The sequence below is a fragment of the Pteropus alecto genome, unplaced genomic scaffold (assembly GCF_000325575.1).
Source record: "Pteropus alecto unplaced genomic scaffold, ASM32557v1 scaffold45, whole genome shotgun sequence".
Classification (NCBI taxonomy): domain Eukaryota; kingdom Metazoa; phylum Chordata; class Mammalia; order Chiroptera; family Pteropodidae; genus Pteropus; species Pteropus alecto.
Window position 1 is genome coordinate 40,573,804 of NW_006442491.1, and position 18,574 is coordinate 40,592,377.

The 18,574-nt window shown below is 65.1% G+C and overlaps 4 protein-coding genes across 20 annotated transcripts in view; 3 read left to right on the plus strand and 1 right to left on the minus strand.

Moving 5' to 3' along the window:
- RTEL1 (regulator of telomere elongation helicase 1) overlaps positions 1-9,554 on the plus strand; it is a 33,995-nt gene extending 24,441 nt beyond the window's left edge. For 3 of the 11 annotated variants that reach the window (XM_025039821.1, XM_025039822.1, XM_025039829.1), the window contains 21 exons: positions 16-90; positions 207-288; positions 2,256-2,388; positions 2,483-2,596; positions 2,683-2,723; positions 2,897-2,982; positions 3,140-3,217; positions 3,499-3,576; positions 4,021-4,167; positions 4,240-4,355; positions 4,442-4,565; positions 4,656-4,803; positions 4,936-5,102; positions 5,591-5,686; positions 6,919-7,120; positions 7,261-7,401; positions 7,869-8,042; positions 8,212-8,445; positions 8,535-8,696; positions 8,969-9,069; positions 9,180-9,554. In XM_025039821.1, coding sequence (XP_024895589.1) covers positions 16-90; positions 207-288; positions 2,256-2,388; positions 2,483-2,596; positions 2,683-2,723; positions 2,897-2,982; positions 3,140-3,217; positions 3,499-3,576; positions 4,021-4,167; positions 4,240-4,355; positions 4,442-4,565; positions 4,656-4,803; positions 4,936-5,102; positions 5,591-5,686; positions 6,919-7,120; positions 7,261-7,401; positions 7,869-8,042; positions 8,212-8,445; positions 8,535-8,696; positions 8,969-9,069; positions 9,180-9,263 — 2,583 coding nt within the window. In that variant the 3' untranslated portion in view covers positions 9,264-9,554. The remainder of the gene's footprint in view (positions 1-15; positions 91-206; positions 289-2,255; positions 2,389-2,482; positions 2,597-2,682; positions 2,724-2,896; positions 2,983-3,139; positions 3,218-3,498; positions 3,577-4,020; positions 4,168-4,239; positions 4,356-4,441; positions 4,566-4,655; positions 4,804-4,935; positions 5,103-5,590; positions 5,687-6,918; positions 7,121-7,260; positions 7,402-7,868; positions 8,043-8,211; positions 8,446-8,534; positions 8,697-8,968; positions 9,070-9,179) is intronic. The other 8 variants (XM_025039824.1, XM_025039823.1, XM_025039825.1 and 5 more) reach the window with 8 other exon arrangements.
- Positions 9,555-9,695: 141 nt separating this feature from the next.
- On the plus strand, positions 9,696-11,676 carry TNFRSF6B (TNF receptor superfamily member 6b). 2 transcript variants are annotated; one of them, XM_015596943.2, is made up of 4 exons: positions 9,696-10,022; positions 10,117-10,542; positions 10,642-10,845; positions 11,264-11,676. In XM_015596943.2, exons 2-4 carry the CDS (start codon positions 10,125-10,127, stop codon positions 11,551-11,553), a joined length of 912 nt encoding a protein of 303 aa, XP_015452429.1. In that variant the 5' UTR covers positions 9,696-10,022; positions 10,117-10,124; the 3' UTR covers positions 11,554-11,676. The 2 variants fall into 2 exon arrangements, with proteins under 2 accessions (XP_015452429.1, XP_006922037.1); XM_006921975.3 differs by having other exon boundaries at positions 9,696-10,542.
- Positions 11,618-18,574, minus strand: part of ARFRP1 (ADP ribosylation factor related protein 1) — an 8,112-nt gene continuing 1,155 nt past the window's right edge. Inside the window, exons 1-8 of one of the 6 annotated variants that reach the window (XM_006921974.3) lie at positions 18,440-18,568; positions 18,140-18,233; positions 17,816-17,903; positions 17,587-17,669; positions 14,437-14,518; positions 14,157-14,227; positions 13,540-13,640; positions 11,618-13,472 (exon numbers count right to left, since the gene is read on the minus strand). In XM_006921974.3, the coding sequence (XP_006922036.1) occupies positions 13,385-13,472; positions 13,540-13,640; positions 14,157-14,227; positions 14,437-14,518; positions 17,587-17,669; positions 17,816-17,903; positions 18,140-18,232 (606 nt within the window). In that variant the 5' untranslated portion in view covers position 18,233; positions 18,440-18,568 and the 3' untranslated portion in view covers positions 11,618-13,384. Of the gene's footprint in view, positions 13,473-13,539; positions 13,641-14,156; positions 14,228-14,436; positions 14,519-17,586; positions 17,670-17,815; positions 17,981-18,139; positions 18,344-18,439; positions 18,569-18,574 lie in introns of those variants that run through there. The other 5 variants (XM_006921973.3, XM_025039834.1, XM_025039836.1 and 2 more) reach the window with 5 other exon arrangements.
- The window catches only part of ZGPAT (zinc finger CCCH-type and G-patch domain containing), a 13,186-nt gene continuing 12,816 nt past the window's right edge, over positions 18,205-18,574 (plus strand). The window contains exon 1 of the mRNA XM_015596940.2: positions 18,205-18,341. The gene's annotated coding sequence lies outside the window, so the exon portion shown is untranslated. The remainder of the gene's footprint in view (positions 18,342-18,574) is intronic.

Below are 18,574 nucleotides of genomic sequence, written 5' to 3' on the forward strand. Positions count from 1 at the left end.
CCACCTGCCTTCCAGATCGTGTTCAGTGCGGACCCTGCCGAGGGCGGCCTGGGCTCCACGGTGGCACCGGGGGTCTCTCAGTCCTACAAGGTGGGGCCGCCTCCAGGGGGGGCTCCGGGCAGGGCCTCAGTCCTATGAGGTGGGGGCCGCCTCTGGGGGGGCGCTCCGGGCCGGGCCTCAGGGCGCCTGTCCATCCCACCCTGCAGGTGCACATTCACCCTGACACCAGTCACTGGAGGACGGCTCCGCGGTCAGATGCCTGGAACAGCACCGCGGCCAAGAAACCAGGTGTGGCCCGGGGGGCAGGCCACGTTCCTCTGCACGGCCGCTTGAGGCACCGCGTCCAGCTGCGGGGCTCCTGGTCACTGCTGGTCCAGGCCAGCCTGGGTCCAGACCTCCTTACGTGACCATCCTCCCCGACTCAGGAGCTGTCAGAGTAGAACGGCCTCGCAAGCAGCCAGCATGGATGGCACAGGGCCTGCCGGGTCACTGGCCGGGCGTCCACCAAGCTGGGGCACAGCCGGGCCTTCTGCACTGCTGGGGACGTTTCCAGAAAAGGTTGTCAGACCTCCCGACAGCATACATGGAGGCCCAAAGGCCCCGCTTCACGCCACCAGCATGGTGGACAGATGGGGACAGGCTCGGGCCAAGGTCACTCGCCAGGCCTCTGGGTCGTGTCCGAGGCGTCTTCGGCCTTCGGTGCTGGCCCTGTCCTGCCCTTTCCACAGTAGCTTCACCCGCTGCCCTGTGTCCTGGGCCTGGGGTTTCTGGGGACGTTCAGGGTAGGGCTTGTGCCAGGGACACTGTGGCTCTTGGTGTGGGGCTGGCCTGTCCCGGTCCCAGCACGTGTTTCCATGGTGTCCAGTCCTGGCCAGTGTCCCAGCCGCCCTTTGGGACTTGGTCTTTGGGTTTCGTAGCCTGACAGGTCCAGGGTGATGGCACTGTGTCCCATCCGCTCCTCAGTGCAGCTGGCGGCCCACCAGTGCCCACCTGCACTCTGGGCCCAGCCCCCAGCCCTGCTGGCCTGTCCCGCTCCCGACTCTCCAGCCGGCAGTCCCTCTTTAAGCCGTGCCCTTCCGGGGGCCGCCCACCTACCATCCGGCGGGGCCGAGCAGGACAAAGGGCTGGGAGTGTGGGCGAAGTCGGGGCCTAGTGAGGGGCCACGGTGTGGCCTTGGCAGGTGAGAGATGGGGAGACCGTGTGCCCCCCATGCGGCATTCGTGATCACGGGAGGCGGACTGTACTGCGAGCCAGGGCCTGACACCTCCCTCCACATCTGCCAGCTCTCCCCACAGGGCCGACCGTTAGTGCTGGTAGGCTATGCAGGTGCCAAGGGCAGGGGCGTGGTCACCCGTATTCCACGTACCCCGAGAGCATGTGAATTCTCAGAAACAGCTTCTCCCTGGGTCAGGCATTCATAGGAAATGAGTTCATCTCCGGCCTTGCTGAGAAGCTGGGAGTGGGGTGGGGCCGGGCCGGCCTGGGACAGAAGCAGGACAGAAGCAGGCCTGCGGCAGAGCTGCTCCCCGAGCCCCTCCTACGTCACACCTGTCTTTGCTGTTGCAAGGCTGGCCCAGGACAATGCAGGGCTGCTACCACCACCCCTACCTCCCGGTCACAGGGCAGATCCCATCTTGGAAGAGGAAGAGGCTTGTTCGTTCTTGGAACTGTCTGCTGATCTGTGACCTAATGTCGGCTTTAGTCATATTTGAAGTCATTCCACTTGTGTTATTTTAATTCCCAAGCTTCCGGAGCCTGTAGGGAGTGAGTGGGTGGCAGGCATGTCTACTGTGGTCCCCTCCCCAGGTGGCCTGGCGCTCAGGAACTGCGACTCCCGAGGACCTGGGCCTTGGGGGTGGTGACAGCACTGCTGGTTTTGCCCCCCAGAACCTGGGCCGGTGCTCTCTCTGCAAGCCCGACATCGCCTGCTCCCTTCCTGCGGAGCGCGGTGGTGGCCTCTGCCTGCTCCGAGCCTTGAGCCACACATCAGTCTCTGTGGATGTCTGGGGTTGGGGTCGGCTGGCCTCTTTGGAGGTGACCCCAGTGTGTGCCCCCCAGGTGCTTTTCTGGGTCTGCTCTCTGCCCCCGGACCCCTGAGGGAGGGCCCCAGCTCGCACAGGGCTCAGGCACGCCCCCTTGGTCGGGTTTGTGCGCGTGGCTGTGGGGCCCAGTGCTGCCCATGGAAGAGAGACGCGAGGATGGCAGTCAGGGGCCGCCTTGGGGGCCACCTGTCACAGCCTGCCACTCCCCCCCAGGGAAGGTGCTCAGTTACTGGTGCTTCAGCCCCGGCTACAGCATGCGCGAGCTGGTCCGCCAGGGCGTCCGCACGCTCATCCTCACCAGCGGCACACTGGCCCCCGTGTCCTCCTTCGCCCTGGAGATGCAGATGTAAGGCTGCCCCGTGCCCTGGGGTGGGAGGGGCCCAAAGCCAGCCCCCAGCGCTGGGGTTCAGGATCTCATGGGGGCCACCCGCTGCCTCCAGCCCTTTCCCAGTCTCTTTGGAAAACCCACACGTCATCGACAAGCACCAGATCTGGGTGGGGATTGTCCCCAAAGGACCCGACGGAACCCAGCTGAGCTCTGCCTTTGACAAAAGGTAGGGGGCCTGACGCCAAGGAGGCGGGTGGGCGGGCCGGCTGAGTGCTGGGACCCCCGTGGCAGCTGCCTCCTGGCTTTGCGCAGGTTCTCTGACGAGTGCTTGTCCTCCTTGGGGAAGGCTCTAGGTGAGTGCCGGGGGAAGCCCTTGGCCCGGGCTGGCCTGTCCTGGGCCCCTACCCCATTCCATGGTGACGGGGGAGCCCCGTCTCGCCCCTCCCCAGCCCTGCTCACTCTCCTGGGGCCGCTGGCGGGAGCCTCTGGGTGCCCCTCCCACTGACCGAGGTCACTACACTTCCAGGCAACATCGCCCGCGTGGTCCCTCATGGGCTTCTGGTTTTCTTCCCCTCCTACCCCGTCATGGAGAAGAGCCTGGAATTCTGGCGGGTGCGTCCCCCTCTGTGTGTCCTGGAGGTGGGAGGGGAACCTCGAATGGCCTAGCGTATACCTTTGTCTGAGAAAGCAGAGGTGGTGCTGGTGCAGCCCAGGGACCACGAGATCTGATGGGTGTGACAGGTGTCCTCATCTCTGCCTCCTCCCACAGGCCCGTGACTTTGCCAGCAAACTGGAGGCCCTGAAGCCTTTGTTCGTGGAGCCGAGGAGCAAGGCTGGCTTCTCAGAGGTCTGAGCTCGCCAGGGGTCACTGCCCCCATAGCCACCATAGGCTGGCCACCATCTCTGCCAAATGGCTCTGCTGCTACCCCAGGTCCCTGTGTTTTCTGGGAAACACGGGCCAGGCTCTGCATAGTGGGTACAAGTCAGCCCGGGAACCGTGCCAGGAAGAAGGTGGCCCACTTGTTGGCTGGGACAGTCTTCCATCTCAGAGGATGAGGCCTGGGGTCTCACTCATGGGGGTGGGAGGGGCCAGGGCCTGAGCTCTGGGTGACCCACCTCTCCTTCCAGGTGATAGGTGCTTACTACACGAGCGTCATCCGCCCCGGGTCCCGTGGGGCCGCCTTCCTGGCTGTGTGCCGTGGGAAGGTGAGGCCCCAGGGGTCTGGGTCCCACACTGCCTGGTCCGTCTGCTCCTCCCAAGGGGGCTCATGACTCAAACCTGTGGGCTGCAAAGTGGGCCGGACGGGCCAGGCCCTCCGTTGGGCCCCAGGTCCAGCAACCATGAGTTAGGAGAGCAGCGCTGCCCTGCCCCCCGCCCTGCTCGCCCCCCAGGGGTACTGGTGGGGGCCTCTGGATGCCCCTCCCTCCGACTGAGGCCGCCGTACTTCCAGGTGACATCGGGCTGGGCCCTAGCTGGGGTGGGCACTGGGCCCACTCCCAGGGCCGAGGACGTGGTCGCAGGGCTCTGGGGGCGCGGAGTCCAGCCAGGGCCTGGCCCGAGGTTGCAGCTCTCTCCCTGCACTGTCCACACCTGGGAAAGGTTTGCGGGCTCCTGTGGGACGGTGGGCGAAGACTTCACTCCGTCCTCAGGCCAGCGAGGGTCTGGACTTCGCAGACATGAATGGCCGCGGGGTGGTCGTCACGGGCCTCCCGTACCCCCCACGCAAGGACCCGCGGGTCATCCTCAAGATGCAGTTCCTGGATGAGATGAAGGGCCGGAGTGAGGCCAAGGGCCAGGTGAGATGCCACAGGGCTGGGGGGTGGAGGGCAGGAAGGGCTAGGAGCCCCCGTGACTGAGCACCCCCGCAGTTCCTCTCCGGGCAAGACTGGTACCGGCAGCAGGCGTCCAGGGCTGTGAACCAGGCCATCGGGCGGGTCATCCGGCATCGCCACGACTATGGGGTTGTCCTCCTCTGTGACCACAGGTGCGGCCCCCCACCTGCACGGGACCCCTGCCTGGGAGGGGGCGGGGGGCAGGCGGGCTCCCGGGCTGAATGCCCCTCCCTGCTAGGTTCGCCTGTGCAGACGCCAGAGCCCAGCTGCCCTCCTGGGTGCGCCCCCACGTCAAAGTGTACGACCACTTCGGCCACGTCATCCGGGACGTGGCCCAGTTCTTCCGTGTCGCTCAGAAAACAGTGAGTCCCGAATGCCCAGGTGGCTGTGCCCTTACGCCCTCCGCAGGGGAAGGGCTGGATGGACCCCCCACCCACCTCGTGACTATCTAGATGCCGGCGCCAGCCCCCCTGGCTGCTGTCCCGAGCCTGGGCAAGGGCGAAGCTGCCGTCGTGGCGGCCTTGTCGCCCAGCCTCCTGTCTACAAGGAAAGCCAAGAGTCTGGATGTGCATGTCCCCAGCCTTCGGCGGAGACCCACAGGTGTGTATAGCCGGGTGACATGGCTGGCCAGGGGGCTGCTTGCAGAGGCTGGTGGCAAACTGGGCCTGATGACCAGAGCACCCAGCTGGGGGGACCTGACTTGCCCCCCACCCCACACTTGTGCTCCCCCAGGACCACCAGCCTCTGAGGACGCTGAGGGCAGCCTGTGTGTGGAGTATGAGCAGGAGGCGGTCCACACCCAGCGGAGGCCCGGGGGGCTGCTGGCCGCGCTGGAACGCAGCGAGCAGCGAGCCGGGAGCCCTGGGGACGATGCCCTGCCCAGGCAGGACGAGGTGCGGGTACGGGGCGTCTCCACATCACCCCGTAAATTCCCTTGTCGGCAGGGTTGGAGTTTCATACGTGCTTGGCACTGCTGTGAGCCTCACCCTACAGCTGGTGCGCCCCAACGCACCCCTGTGGCTGCTCTTTGGGTGGCCAGCTTGACACAGCTTGCTCAGAGCCCAGCCCAGAAGCCAGTAATTTCCAGTCTGACCTGGAGCTCCCCACTTCTTGCTGGTGGCATCCCCTCTCCCCTCCCTGACTGTCCTCTGGTCCCTGGAGGGAGCCCAGCTGCGTACAGCTGGTGTCTTGTTCCGTTGTCACCTGTCCCTTCGGTTAACTGTAAGACTGCCCGCACCTGCTTTTGAGCTTGGCCCCCAACAAGCTCCAAGGGAGGCAGTGGGGACTTAGGGAGGGGGCCCTCCTCCCCTCACCGTGGGCCCAGGAACACACGGGGCTCTGGGGGTGCTGAGGGCGTCGGTCAGGACCATGGCTGTGTCACCCTCAGGCACGGTGCCACTCTGCCTCGTCGGTCCCGGGGGAGAAGAGGCCCGCAGATGAGCAGAGAGGAGGCCGGAGGAAGGTCAGGCTGGTCAGCAGGCAGGTAGGCAAGCCGCCCACGGATGCAGCTGCGGCGTGCGTAGCGCCCTGTGCCCTTGCCCACGGCCGGGGGCCCTGACTGAACAGGCCAGTAGGTGAGCCACCCACAGACCCGACCACGGTGTGTGCGGCCCGCCACGCCCTTGCCCCCGGCTGGTGGCCTTGACTGGGCAGGGCGAGGTGTGAGTACACCAAGCCAGTCTGTCATTTTAAGTCCTTTTGCTGTCCCGCCAGGGGGGCAGTCTCTGGAGGCCTCGGGGCTTGGCCTCTTTGCCGCCTGCCCGTGGGACACGCACTTGGCAGAGAGTGTGGCGCGGCTGCTCCGAGGCCTGCCTGGTTCTGGCTGTGAGGTTTGTAGCGAGTTCAGACGTCCACCTTGGTTCTGACGGTCCCGGGACCAGCCCACACCGGCACCAGCCTGCAGCCCCCTCAGCGCAGAGCGACGCCCGGCACCTGCCTCGCTTCCCGCTGCACCCCCGGCTCCGGCCTGGCCCCCCACTATGAGGCCTGCAGTCGTGCAGCCAGATCTGGGCCGATGGTTTTGGTCTCTCCTGAGCGAGCGCTTCGTGGGTGGCGGGGTCCGCACAGAGCCCTGGGCCCCTTCCACAGAAGCCTCCACCTGCCAGTGCGTGGGGTCAGGCTGCTCCCCTGGGCAGTGCCGGCCAGGGCTGGGCCCGAGGTGTCTGAATGTGGGCAGGGTCTGTGCTCCTAGCCTCACGCAGAAGCAGTTAAGACCCAATGATTGAGCCTGGGCGGCGAGGCCCCCAGACAGCCCTGCACTGCCTGTGTCTGCCCCGTTTCTGGGAAGAGGCCAGCACTGCCAGGGGCCAGACGTCGTCAGGAAGTGGGCGGGCAGCCAGGGGCCTGGCCTCCAAGGGGCGAGCTGGACAAGACTGGGAAGCCTGGGCCCCTCCTGCCTGCTTTCCAGCCTCCCTTGCTGAGGGTCCAGCATTAGCCCAGGGTGTGCAGCATGAACGGGCCCTGAGGTGCTGTCAGTCCCTGGGGTGCTGAGGTGTGTCTCTGGCTGTGAGCTGATGGCCCTCTGAGCCAAGGGCACAGGGAGCTTGTGGAAGGGTGGGGCCTGCACCCAGGGACACAAACTGCCGTTCACCCCTGTGCTACTCTCAGAGGGCCATTTTCCCCGCAGGTCCTTCCTGGCTGCCTTTGCTGGGATGGGACAGGGGTAGGTGGCATGCCTGACAGGGTGTCTGACGGGGCACCGGGCCGTGTGTCCAGCAGGAGGGACCCGCATCCGGGGCGCAGGTGTGCGGGGCCAAGCTCTTCATGGCGGCTGTGAAGCAGGCACTGAGCCGGGCCAGCTTCGAGTCCTTCACCCGGGCCCTGCAGGACTACAAGGGCTCCGACGACTTCCAGGCCCTGGCGGACCACCTCGGCCCCCTCTTTGCTGAGGACCCCAAGAAGCACAGCCTGCTCCGAGGTGCCCAGGGCTGGTGGCCATGGGGTAGAGGGGCCGCAGGGGGCCGCAGTTATCTCTGCTCCCTAGAAAAGGGACAGTGGGTGGCCCACAATTGCAGGGCCCCCGCTCTGGCATGGTGGCTGCAGCGTCCCTCCCAACAGGCTTCTACCGGTTCGTGCGGCCACACCACAAGCAGCAGTTTGAGGAGCTCTGCCTGCAAGTGACGGGCCAGGGCTGTGGCCACCTGCCCAAGCACAGCCTTCCCCTCGGGCAGCAGGTGCAGCCTGCCTCACCCCCTGACGGTGAGCGGGGCTTTTCCTGCTGGACTCTCAGACTTCCCCGAGGGTGGGGTGCACCCCGGGTCCTGGGGCAGGCCCTAGCTTGGTCTAGCTTCCCTGTTCCTGTGCGAGTCACTGCGGGGTACACCACGAGAGTGGAGCTCGGCCGTCCTCCACCTGGGGTCCCAGGGCCCTGTCGTTCCCCCATCTCTCCCTGGGGTGGGCCCTGCACCTGCCCAGCCAGGGAGCCTCTGCCTCTGTTACAGCTGTCACGGGGGGCCTGGCTCTGAGAAGATCCCCCACTGCCCCTGGGAGGGGCCTTTCCAGCCTGAGAGTCGCCCCTCCCCGTGTGGGGCTTCATGCCACTGAGGCGTGCCTCGCACCAGCCCCTCCCAGCAGTCAGCTGTTGGAGGGTGTGTGAGTCGGATCTGCTGGGTTCTGAGGAGGCTTGTGAGGCTGTCTCCCCTCAGACAGACCTGCCTCCTCCCCAGGGAGTGCTTCGAGCCCTTGGGACCAGTCGGGTGACTCCTCGGTCCCTGTTTCTTCAGGAAAGAGGGAGCTGGACCACAAGCTGACCCTGTCCCAGGGTGCGGCCAGGCAGCTGGACACCGGAGAGCACCTGAACCGGGGTGGGCCCCACCTGGTCTCGGGGGCACAACCTGAAGGTATCCAGTCTCCGAAGAGGCTTCGGACCAGAGCTGGAGCTCAGACCCCTGGACGGGGGGGTCTCCTTGGTTCTGCGCCCCACGGCAAGGGAGGCTGTTGCGGAGGTGCTCCGGGCCCTCTGGGCCCCTGGACCCCAGTGCGGTCTGAGCCATGTCCCCTCCCCACCAGCAGGCCTTGGAAGCTGTCCGCAACAGGCGTCTGCAGTCCCTCCAGCAGAGGTGCGGGGCCAGCCTGCTGTGAGCGCCTACTTGGCTGACGCCCGCCGGGCCCTGGGGTCTGCAGGCTGCAGCCAGCTTCTGGCAGCACTGACCACCTACAAACGGGATGATGACTTCGAGAAGATGGTGGCTGTGTTGGCGGCGCTTACCACCGCGAGGCCAGAGGACTTGCCCCTGCTGCAGAGCAAGTGGCCAGCGGGTGCTTGGGGGCGGGCAGAGGGCAGCGGGGGCAGCGGGGGCAGCGGGGCCGGGCCTGAGCTCTGCTGTCTGCAGGGTTCGGCATGTTCGTGCGTCCACCCCACAAGCAGCGCTTCCGGCAGCTGTGTGCAGACCTGAGCGGCTGGCCCGCCCCGGGCATCGGCACCAAGCCACTGGGACCCCAGGAGGGGAGCCCCACCGTGCCTCCCAAACCCACCCCTGGGGCACTCAGGCCAGGTAGGGTGCCCCGCCCTGTCACACCTGGAGCCCCACGTAGCTCTGGTAGGGGTGGGTAGCAGAGCTGAGCCAGGCACTCAGACTCACTGCTGTGTCCAGTCCCCTCACGAGAGACCAGAGGTGATCCAGAGCAAGGTGTCCTTCCTCAGACAGACAGCGGACTCCAAGTGCCCCTCTGGGACACACGCAGTCCCAGTGCGGCCGGTCTTCCAGAAGGGGGAGGGAGCCCCAGCAGCAGGCCTGTGGCGCTCACAGCGGCCCCCTTGCCGCAGGCCTGGCGTGCCCCAGCTGCAGGGCGGAGGACGCGGTCCCCTTCCAGTGCCCCTCCTGCGACTTCCACTGCTGCCGGGCCTGCTGGCAACAACACCTCCAGGTCGGACCCCAGGGACTCAGCTGCCTGGTGTCACTGCACATGCTGGGCGAAGGGCCGGGGCAGTCAGCGGTGCCTAGCAGGTGTGTCCAGCGCCTTCTCTGTCTTCACAGGCCTCTAGAAGGACGTGCCCGGCCTGCTGTGCCGCCGTCAGGAAGCAGAGTGTCACACAGGTGTTCTGGCCAGAGCCCCAGTGAACGCGGGAGCCCTGCAGGCTGCGGGGTCTGACCAGACACCTGCCTGTCGGCTGGGGGTGGGCCAGCCAAGAGCCCCGCCACCAGGGAGGCTGGTCCAGTGTGCCCGGGGCCTAGGACTGCGCCCTTGGGGTCGGGTCTGCCTGCGCGTGCTTCCCCACAACTCCCTGGCTTGCGGCTTGTGGGTGCACCCTGGGAGAAGGGAAATTCCTGGGACCTGAGCCTGGCCGGTGGGCCTGCTCTCACTTGGGAGGACGCTCTCTAATAAAGCCATTGGCACTACTGGGGCACTGACCATGTGGCCTGGGCTTGGTAGTAGGGCTTGGTAGGTGGTACCAGGAAGGAAGGATGGGGGTGTCTGTGCACGTTCCCCCTTTCACCTCGTCCCACGAGAGGGCATCCTGAGCGCCTTGTCTCAATTTGGTTCAGCCTGTGTCATTGCAGCTGGACAGGAAGCTATGGTGACACCAGAGGGAAAAGAGTCTGCCCCCCCACCCCCGGGCCACTTCAACGCACCGCCTGGTCTGGTCACTGGGTCCTGAGCGGCCCCTGGTGCAGGCCCTCACAGGACTGTGCCCGGCACTGGGCATAGGCACCAGAGGGCTGGCGCCAGGCTGGGTGGGGACTGTTGACGCTTCCCAAAACCGGCTCAGAGCATGGCCCCCTGAAGGTCGTCGGCCCCTCCCCTAGGGCGTGGCAGGGAGGCCCATATAGGAGGAGGCTGGGCTGGAGCCGAGCATGCGCGCTGGCGGTCAGTCGCAGGTAGGGCGGTCGGGGCAAGCGCCCAGGCGGGTGGTGCAAGGCTGCAGCGGGGTCCGGTGTCTCCGCTGAGTCTGGGGGACCGACCCCGCTCCAGGAAGGACCATGAGGGCGCCGGAGAGGCCGCCCCTGGCCCCGCCGTGGGCTCTGCCTGCCCTGCTCCTGGCTCTGGCTGTTCGCGGGACGGCAGCGGGCGCGCCCACCTACCGGTGGCGGGACAGGGACACGCGGGAGTGGCTGGAGTGCAGCCAGTGCCCCCCGGGCACCTTTGTGCAGCGGCCCTGTGGCCGGGACAGCCCCACTGCGTGCAGCGCGTGCCCACAGCGCCACTACACACAGTTCTGGAACTACCTGGAGCGCTGCCGCTACTGCAACGTCATCTGCGGGGAGCGCGAGGAGGAGGCGCAGCCCTGCACCGCCACCCACAACCGCGCCTGCCGCTGCCGCACCGGCCACTTTGCGCACGCAGGCTTCTGCCTAGAGCACGCGCCCTGCCCGCCTGGCACCGGCGTGGTCGCCCCTGGTGGGTGTCAGTCTCCCGGTGGGCGGCGCTGGGCTGGGACTCCAGCCGCTACTGAGGACACCCAACTCCCCTTGACCCCATCCTCTCCGTCGTCCCCAGGCACCCCCAGCCAGAACACGCAGTGCCAGCCGTGTCCCCCGGGCACCTTCTCAGCCAGCAGCTCCAGCTCAGAGCGGTGCCAGCCCCACCGCAACTGCACGGCTCTGGGCCTGGCCCTCAACGTGCCAGGCTCCTCCTCCCACGACGCCCTCTGCACCAGCTGCAGGGGCTTCCCGCTCAGCAGGCCGGAGCCGGGGGGCCCAGGTGAGATGGAACTGGGGGGCGACGGGATCAGCCTGAGTCCAGGCTTCAGCGGGTGTCTGGGTAGGGCCTCTGGAAGTGTTGTGGGGTCCAGGGGACCCCGGAGCCCCACCGGTAGCCCCAGGATGAGGCGGCGCTCATGAGTGCTCTGTGCTGAGAACTTACTACCTAGCCCGACACCCGGATATTGGGAAACTGAAACCTGAGAATTTAAACTTGCTTGAGGTCACAGCAGTGGAGTGACAGATTGCCGGAGTGTCGCATCTCTCCCCTGGGGCTGGTGAAATCCGGGCAGGTCACTCCCAGGTGTTAGCACAGGGTGCTCTCCACTTCGGTGTGTGGCCAGCTGGGGCGAGGGTGGGGGGAAGGGGTGGCCCTGTGTCCGCTGAGCCCCAGCAGCCCTCGCCCTGACCCTTTGCAGAGACCGAGGAGTGTGAACGCGCCCTCGTCAACTTCGTGGCTTTCCAGGACGTCCCTTTCAGGAAGCTCCTGCGACTGCAGCAGGCGCTCGCAGGCCCAGGGACGTGGAGTCCGCCCCTGCCGAGGGCGGGCCGCACCGCCTTACAGCTGAAGCTGTGGCAGCAGCTCACAGAGCTCCGGAAGGCACGGCCCGGGGCACTGGCAGCGGGGCTGCTGCGCGCCCTGCACTCAGCCAGGCTGCCCGGGCTGGAGCGCACTGTCCGAGAGTACTTCCTCCCAGCCCCTCACTGAGCCTCCCCTATTTATGTCACTAACCAGCCTCGGCTGGACCAGAAGAGGCTGCTGACTGGCTCCCTCGTGCCAACGAAGTTTATTTTTTATAAAGCCGGTTTATTACAAAACTGGTTGCAGACAGCTGCGTCCTGTTGGCTCAGAGACTGGAGGGGACGCGTCAAGGAAACACCTGGGCAGCACTGGGGCTTCCTGAGTTCTCAAGTTCTCCCCCAGGCACTGGGACAGAGCCTCAGTGGAAGGACCGTGGGTACCCAGTGGGTGGCAGGTGTACCCCTTCCTGCTGTGGGGCACAGTGGGAGCCCCATGGAGCTCGCAATGGTCAGGACAGTGTGGAGGGTGGGTGAGGGCCAGCCAGGGAACAGCTCAATATGGGGCAGTACCCAGGAGGGTCACATCAAGGCCAGCAGTTCCCCTGTGGAACAGGACCCAGCGGACTGACCAATGCCCCTCCCCTGCCCTCCTTCTGCACTCCGCCCATCCCTCCCTCCGGCAGGGGACTTCCCAGGAGGGACTGGCTAAAGCCCTCCTGCTGGGCTTTCTGGGGAAACAAGGCTGCTCCAGTGCCAGGGGAGGAGGAGGAAGGGACACCCAGCCCCAGCCTGGCTGCCCTCCCCAAACACAGGCCCAGGAACCCCATCTGACCCCATGAGGGGCCCCAAGGGAGGGATAGAATCTAATAGCCCAGGACTCCCCATGAGTCATCCACCTGCAGCTGGGTCCCCGCCCCTCCCCTGACTCATCCTTTCCCAGCAGCCCCTCTTAGGCCCCCAGTAGGGAGGGAGGGAGGGCGGGCAGCCTGGAGGAGCCTGACCTGAGGACATGAAGCTACCAGGTCTGGCTATGGCCAGGCTGGTTCCATGAAAGCAGGTAGTGCTGGACGGGCCATGGCTCCAGCCTGGAGCCCCTTGTGCTGTGGTCACCACACAGCCAGAGCCCACAACCCAGCCTCGCCACGTGGAGGGACAAGGGACGGGAGCTGCTCGGACCACCTTTATTTTACTCGTATTACCTGTAGCCAGGTGGGCTGGGCGTGGCCAGCTCCCACATGAGCCATGTGGGGAGGGTCTCAACTAGCCTCACAGTGAGGGCAGCTGCTAAGCATGGGCCTGGAAGGGGACCCCACCCACCTTCCCAACACCCCCATCCATGCCCAGGCCACCCGCCCCCAATGGTGCACCCGAGATGACAACCACGCTTGTCCCACGTGGGTGACCGTTAAGCTTAGGTAGGGGTATGCCTGTTCCCAGCCCGAGCTCCCAGCTTTTCTTTCCTTACTGGGGATCAAAATGTGATGTTGGGCCCATGGGCCACAGGGAAGGGAGACATGGCCTCCCTGGCAGATCTCCTCCACCCTACCCTGAGACTGCATCAGAACCCAACTCCTGCTAGCCTTCAGGAGTGTGGGCCGAGTTTCCCGCATGGTGACCCCAGCGCCCCGCCACCTCCAGAATCAGGGTGGATAGAGACCGAGGGCAGCCAGAGCCCCTCCTGTCCGCGGCGAGCTGCGAGGTCTGGAAAACCCCACTTCCAACCAAGACCCCTTGGGCCCCACCCCGGCTGGCGGGCAGGCCGGCTGCCAACGCTGAGGCTTTATTCCCAGGCCCCAAAGTGGGCTCTGGGCGGGTCCTGGCCGGGTGTGGCTGCAGGTCCCCGGCCCCTATTCCCTAGGCAGAAGCCTCTGGGTGCAGAAAGAACTCTTAGAAAATAAAGCAAACGAAAAGGCCCAAAGACAAAGCCAGTCCCATCCCCGGGACTGGGGGCTGGAGGTGGCAGAGCGCCCGCGGGCTCCGCAGGAGCTGTGGGCACGAGCTGCGGGCGCTGGCCGTGCCTACGTGATGTCCCTCTGCCGTGGTGGCCGGTGCACGTTCCGCACGACGCACTTCACCATCCACTCGATGCCCTCACGCACCCCTTGGCTGTGGAGACAGTGGGGTAAGGGAGGGCCGTCGGGCCCCCCAGCCGCAGGGTGAGGGCCCCACTCACCCAGTGAGGGCCGAGCAGGCCTGGGTCAGGCAGTCCCGCCTGCCGATCTTGGCGGTGCAGTCGCTGAATGCCGTCTTGATGTCGGGGATGGACAGGCAAGTCTGGGGGAGGTGAGGCTGTGAGCAGGCCCATCCCCCAAGGCTCTTTCCTGGCCCCAGGGTGGGAAGCAGTGGGGGCCACCACGGCTTCTCTGCCCAGGAGCAGTCCCACGGGTGAGCGGCCTCAGAGAGTGAACACCTACAGCCACGATACATACCCCCAACACAGGCCACCGTCCTGTGCAGTCCATCCGTGGGGACAGTCACCAAGACTGGGCTTGGGGTCTGGCCAACTGGGGTCCTGGGAACATCTGTGCCCCTCCCCAGACTGCCCGCCAGGTCTTGGGGGTGGGGTTGGCAGGAGACAGGTCAGGGTCCTTTTCTTTTTTCTCCACAGCTGCTACCTCGGTCTCAGCTAAGGCTCAGCTGAGACAAGGCACAGCTGCCCCCCAGTGGAGAGAAGGTACCCTGCACTGCAGGCCTCTGGAGGGCACTGCGCCCTATACAGCTTGGGGTGCCCCACAAAGGAAGCTTTTCCTGGAGCAGATACCCATCCCCCTGGCAACGGGGCAGGCTCACCTCGACATCCTGCTTGTTGGCCAGCACAAGGATGGGGACACCACCCAGAGCTTCACTTGTAACCATCTTCTCTGGAATGGGTGAACAGATGACAATAAATCCCCTTTGTCTGCCTGCCCCAGGCTCCCACATTCCAACCGACCTCCCCACAGGCTGGACACGCTCCCCTGTGGCCGGAGCCCTTGTGACCTGGTGCGGGCCTGGCTCTGGACACATGGGACGTGCAGACTGAATCTGGACAGCCCCTCAGCACCCCCAGCCCTGGCCAAGCCGCACCCACCGAAGGCTCGCTTGGACTCCGACAGTCTCTCTTCATCGGTGGAATCGATGACGTAGATGACGCCATGGCACTCGGCATAGTACTGGGGGAAGGGCGCAAAAGGGGGCTGAGTCCTGGGCACTTGTCCACCCAGGGGCGACCCCCAGCTGCAAGACCCTCCTGGTACTTTCTGGGGATGGGGAGGCCAGGCGGAGTGCAGGTGCGCCCCAAACCCTTCAGGATGGGTGTGTTGACCTTGGAAAGGGTAGGCCCCGCCCCCGCCCTCTGCCAGGGTGTGAGCCTGCAGACCCCACACCGCCGCCTGATGGTGGCCCAAGGGGACGGATGGGGCCTTGGAGCTGGAGCCGGTCCAAGCTGCCTGGTGCAGACCGGATGAGGGAGGAGTGTCTCGGTAAGGCCTCGTGCCAAAGCCCACAGCAGCCACAGAAAGGCCACCGAGGGGCCAGGCTCGTGCCACACTCGAAGCACCTCTGTCCCCTGGGCCGGACAGCAGGGCCAAAGACCGAGGCAGCAGCACCGAACTCAGCCCTGCGGCATGGGCCGGAGCCAGGAGGGCATGAGCCGGGCTTGGTGACTGCAACAGCACCGTGGACCCTGCACAGCTTTCAGGGCCGAATCCTAGCTGTGGGGAGTCAGTGGGGCAAGTGGGACTGCGCCCCTGGGGAGAAACAGACGCACAAAGCAGGGGCTTTGGACAGATGGGCCCACTGGGCCCAGGACACGAGGAACACAGCCAGCCTGGCAAGGCCCCTTCTGCAGCCAGCAGACCCACCAGAACAGTGCAAATGTCCATGCCCACAGGAGCAGGCAGAAGCTCTGCCACTTCGCCCCAGCTCTCCTGCCTGTCACAAGCCAAGACCTGGCACAGCCAGATGTTCTGCTGATGGCGATCCAGTGGTCAGTGAACTGAAAGATGCTCTGGAGCATTCGTGGGTTGACCTCCACCCCCATCTAAAACAAACTTTGTATCTGCACTTGCTACGTAGAAGACGGCCCTGGGCTTTGCAGGCCATGAGTCTCGCAAACAGGGACTCCTCTGGCCTTCGTGCAGGGTCACACAAGGGGACTCCAAGCAGCAGGATAGCCAACTTACTGTTGATGGCTGGGGACTGGCAGGCCCTACAGTGGAGGTCTCCATGCAGAAAGGGACACTGTGGGTTTTGTAGCGCAGTGAGAATCATCATGCAGCCCTTGGGATGGCAGAGAACTTTGCTCTCAGTGTGTGGCTGGGCCCTGGTGACGGCCCAGCCACGGCAGCAGTAACGGAGCAACACGTGTGGGGCTGCGCATGTGCAGGACCTGGGGCACACCAGGCTGCACTGAGCCCACGGCATACACCACGTCCCAGACCCCAATGGCTGCGTCACATATGGCCACATGGGGGAAATCCTACAAAACCAGCGGAAAGAGAGCGGAGCCCAAGCGTGGCTTCTGGGGCAGGGGCACACGCTGACAGTCTCAGAAGTGTGGCCTGGAGGAACAGAAGCCAGACGTCCTCCTGTGGCTGAATGCCAGGTGACCCCAGTTACATGGAAAGACATAACCTGAGTCTGGAACTGGGGAGCGGTCAGGAGCCCCACATCCATCCCTCACGGTGACCCACAGGGGACTCTGCCATCCATTCCCACAGCTCTGGGCTTGGCAGGGTTGGGGCTGTGGTCACCACCACAGCACCTACTCACCAGGGCACAGCAGGAGACCTGAGTCACAAATCCTGGCTACCTCCTGGGCATGCTGGAAGACAGCCCACCCTGGCAAGGGTAACTGACCCCATGGGCAGCGGGAGGAGCACCCATCCCATCACGGGGCTAGGGAGACCCCGAGGAAGCCAGGATACACCAGAGGAGGGCCTGGCGATCAGGAGCTCATGCCACTGGCAGGAGTGGTGGCCAGGGGGCAGCACAGGCAGCTGCAGGGCCAGCCTGCTGGCCCCGGGGGCCAGCTTCCCCTCAGGAGATCCTGAGTCTTGGAGGAGCAGTTCCCAAAAGCAGAGGCATGGATACAGTCCCTTGGTGGGACTGGTCACCCGCCAAGGCCTTGCTGCCAATGGTGGGCAGCATGTTGATGGACAGCCCCTTGTTGGCTCCTGCAGGACCCACAGAGAGTCACAGCTGCGCAGGGCAGCTCACTGTAACGGCCCGCCAGGTGGTGCGGCATCCTGGCCAGCCTGGCCGACGGGCGGCTGTAAGGAGCAATTCCCTAGTTCTCCCTACGGGCCCTGCCGTGGGATAGGCACCTGTCCCACTGCCCGTGGGGTCTCCCCCTGCCCGCCCAGACCTGCAGCCATCCCAGGTGCTGATCCCCAACACGCATCCCGCACCCCGACCTCCACCTCAGCATCAGCTCTGAAACCCTGGCCCACGACAGGCTGTGCCGCTCTGCTTCGCTCCCCATTGGATGGGGGTTCAGACGAGGAGGCCCTGGCTTGGCTCTGCCTCACTAAGACTTTAAGATACGAAGTACTTCGGGGGGAACAGAACAGGGTGACTGGTGCCTGCTGCTAGGATCAAACCAGAATTCAGAGCCCTGACTCTCAGTTCTAAACACACAGGCAATCAGTGTGTGTCGGGAACAGGCCTGCAGCCCCGCATCACACTGTCCCAAACCCCGCACGCCAGTCCAGCGGGAGGGGCTGCCGAGGGAAGTGGCTGCGTCTGTCCTGTGCATTGCTGGGCCTAGCACCGGGCACAGGCTGAGCTGCAGACCACTCTGGCCTTTGTGGGGCGGGGGCGAGAGCACCACACGGGACCCTCAGAAATGGCCAAACTCGTCGTCAAAGGAGGTCGCTGATGTGCGCCTCTGAGGACATCATTCCCTGATGGGGAAGGGCCAACACAGAGGACAAGCTAGAACGGAGGGTAGGGGCCAGGGGGACACACGGGCCTGGGGGCAAAGGTAGTACCAGGCAGGCGCCAAGCCTGCCCCACGGCTGGTTCCCGGCCAGCTTTATTCACTGGCAACAAAAAATCTCTAACCCAAAAGAACCACGTATGTCCCCAGTCTCAGAAAAGTGACTCGGAACTAGGATGGGGGTGAGGAGAAGCTGCTTCCAGCAAGGAAGGCTGAGTCGGAGGCCTCGCGAGAAAATGGAGGAAGAGACCGCAGGGCAGAAACGACGCAAGGGCAAGCGGCACGGGGCGCCGGTCTCACCTTGTCCCACAGAGACTGCAGCTCTTCCTGCCCACCGAGGTCCCAGAACATGAGCCGAGCCTTCCCCACGTCCACCGTGCCGACTGCGGAGAGGCGGCGCGTGAGGCTGCGGCCTTGCGCCTGCACAGCGCCCCCAAGCGCTCCCAGACCACCGGGCCAGCTGCCTGCTGACCACACGCACCCTCAGGGGTCTGCCCCCCAAACCCACAGCCCTCGGGGACCCCCTTACTGTTTAGACCCACGGTGGTGGTGATTTTGGAGAAACTCATGGCCTTGTAGTTCTTGTTAAAGCGGGTTTTCGACTGCTCCAGGAAGGTCTGAGGGAGAGACGGACAAGAGATGGCTTAGGCTGGTTTCAAATCTTTTCCCCAAATGTCCCTGCTTGAGCCTGTCCCTTTAAAACAAAGCAGAACAGAGCGTTTTGCTTTTAAAGCAGTTGCTGGCGACTGTTCCATGGCCTTAAATGGGGTAGGGATACTTTCAGGGCACTGACCAGTTATCTGAAGGGAGAAAGCCGGAGGACCCGGGGGCGAGGGCAGGAGCAGCAGCCTACCGTCTTTCCGGCATTGTCCAGGCCCAGAATCAGCACGCAGTACTCGTCCTTCCGGAACATGTACTTATACAGCCCGGACAGCAGCGTGTACATCCTGCCCTGGGCGGGAAAGCTGGGTCACCGCAGATCTGATCAGCCCCGCACCCGCCCGGCCTCCCCATGGCGGTAACTGTCACTCCCGTGTGTCCCACCAAGTCCGTCGGTAAGTCCCGCCCACTCTGTCTCCCACAAGTCCTCTCCCCCACACCCCCACCCCGGCCACCAGCTGTCCAAGACCACCCTGGTTTCCTCCGCCCCCACCTCCCGCCGCGAGCACTCTGCGCCCAGACTGCAGATCGGGCCTTGTCCGCCCCCGGCCTCAGCACCCCCACCCAGGCCGCTGCACTCCGACTCGGCCCTCCCTCGGGCGCGACCTGGGCCACCGAGCCTCTTCTC

Coding starts and splice junctions, on each gene's coding strand:
- TNFRSF6B (XM_006921975.3), top strand. CDS start 10,125: ATGAGGGCGCCGGAGAGGCCGCCCCTGGCCCCGCCGTGGGCTCTGCCT. Junction 10,543..10,641: donor CACCGGCGTGGTCGCCCCTG/GTGGGTGTCAGT, acceptor CGTCGTCCCCAG/GCACCCCCAGCCAGAACACG. Junction 10,846..11,263: donor GCCGGAGCCGGGGGGCCCAG/GTGAGATGGAAC, acceptor GACCCTTTGCAG/AGACCGAGGAGTGTGAACGC.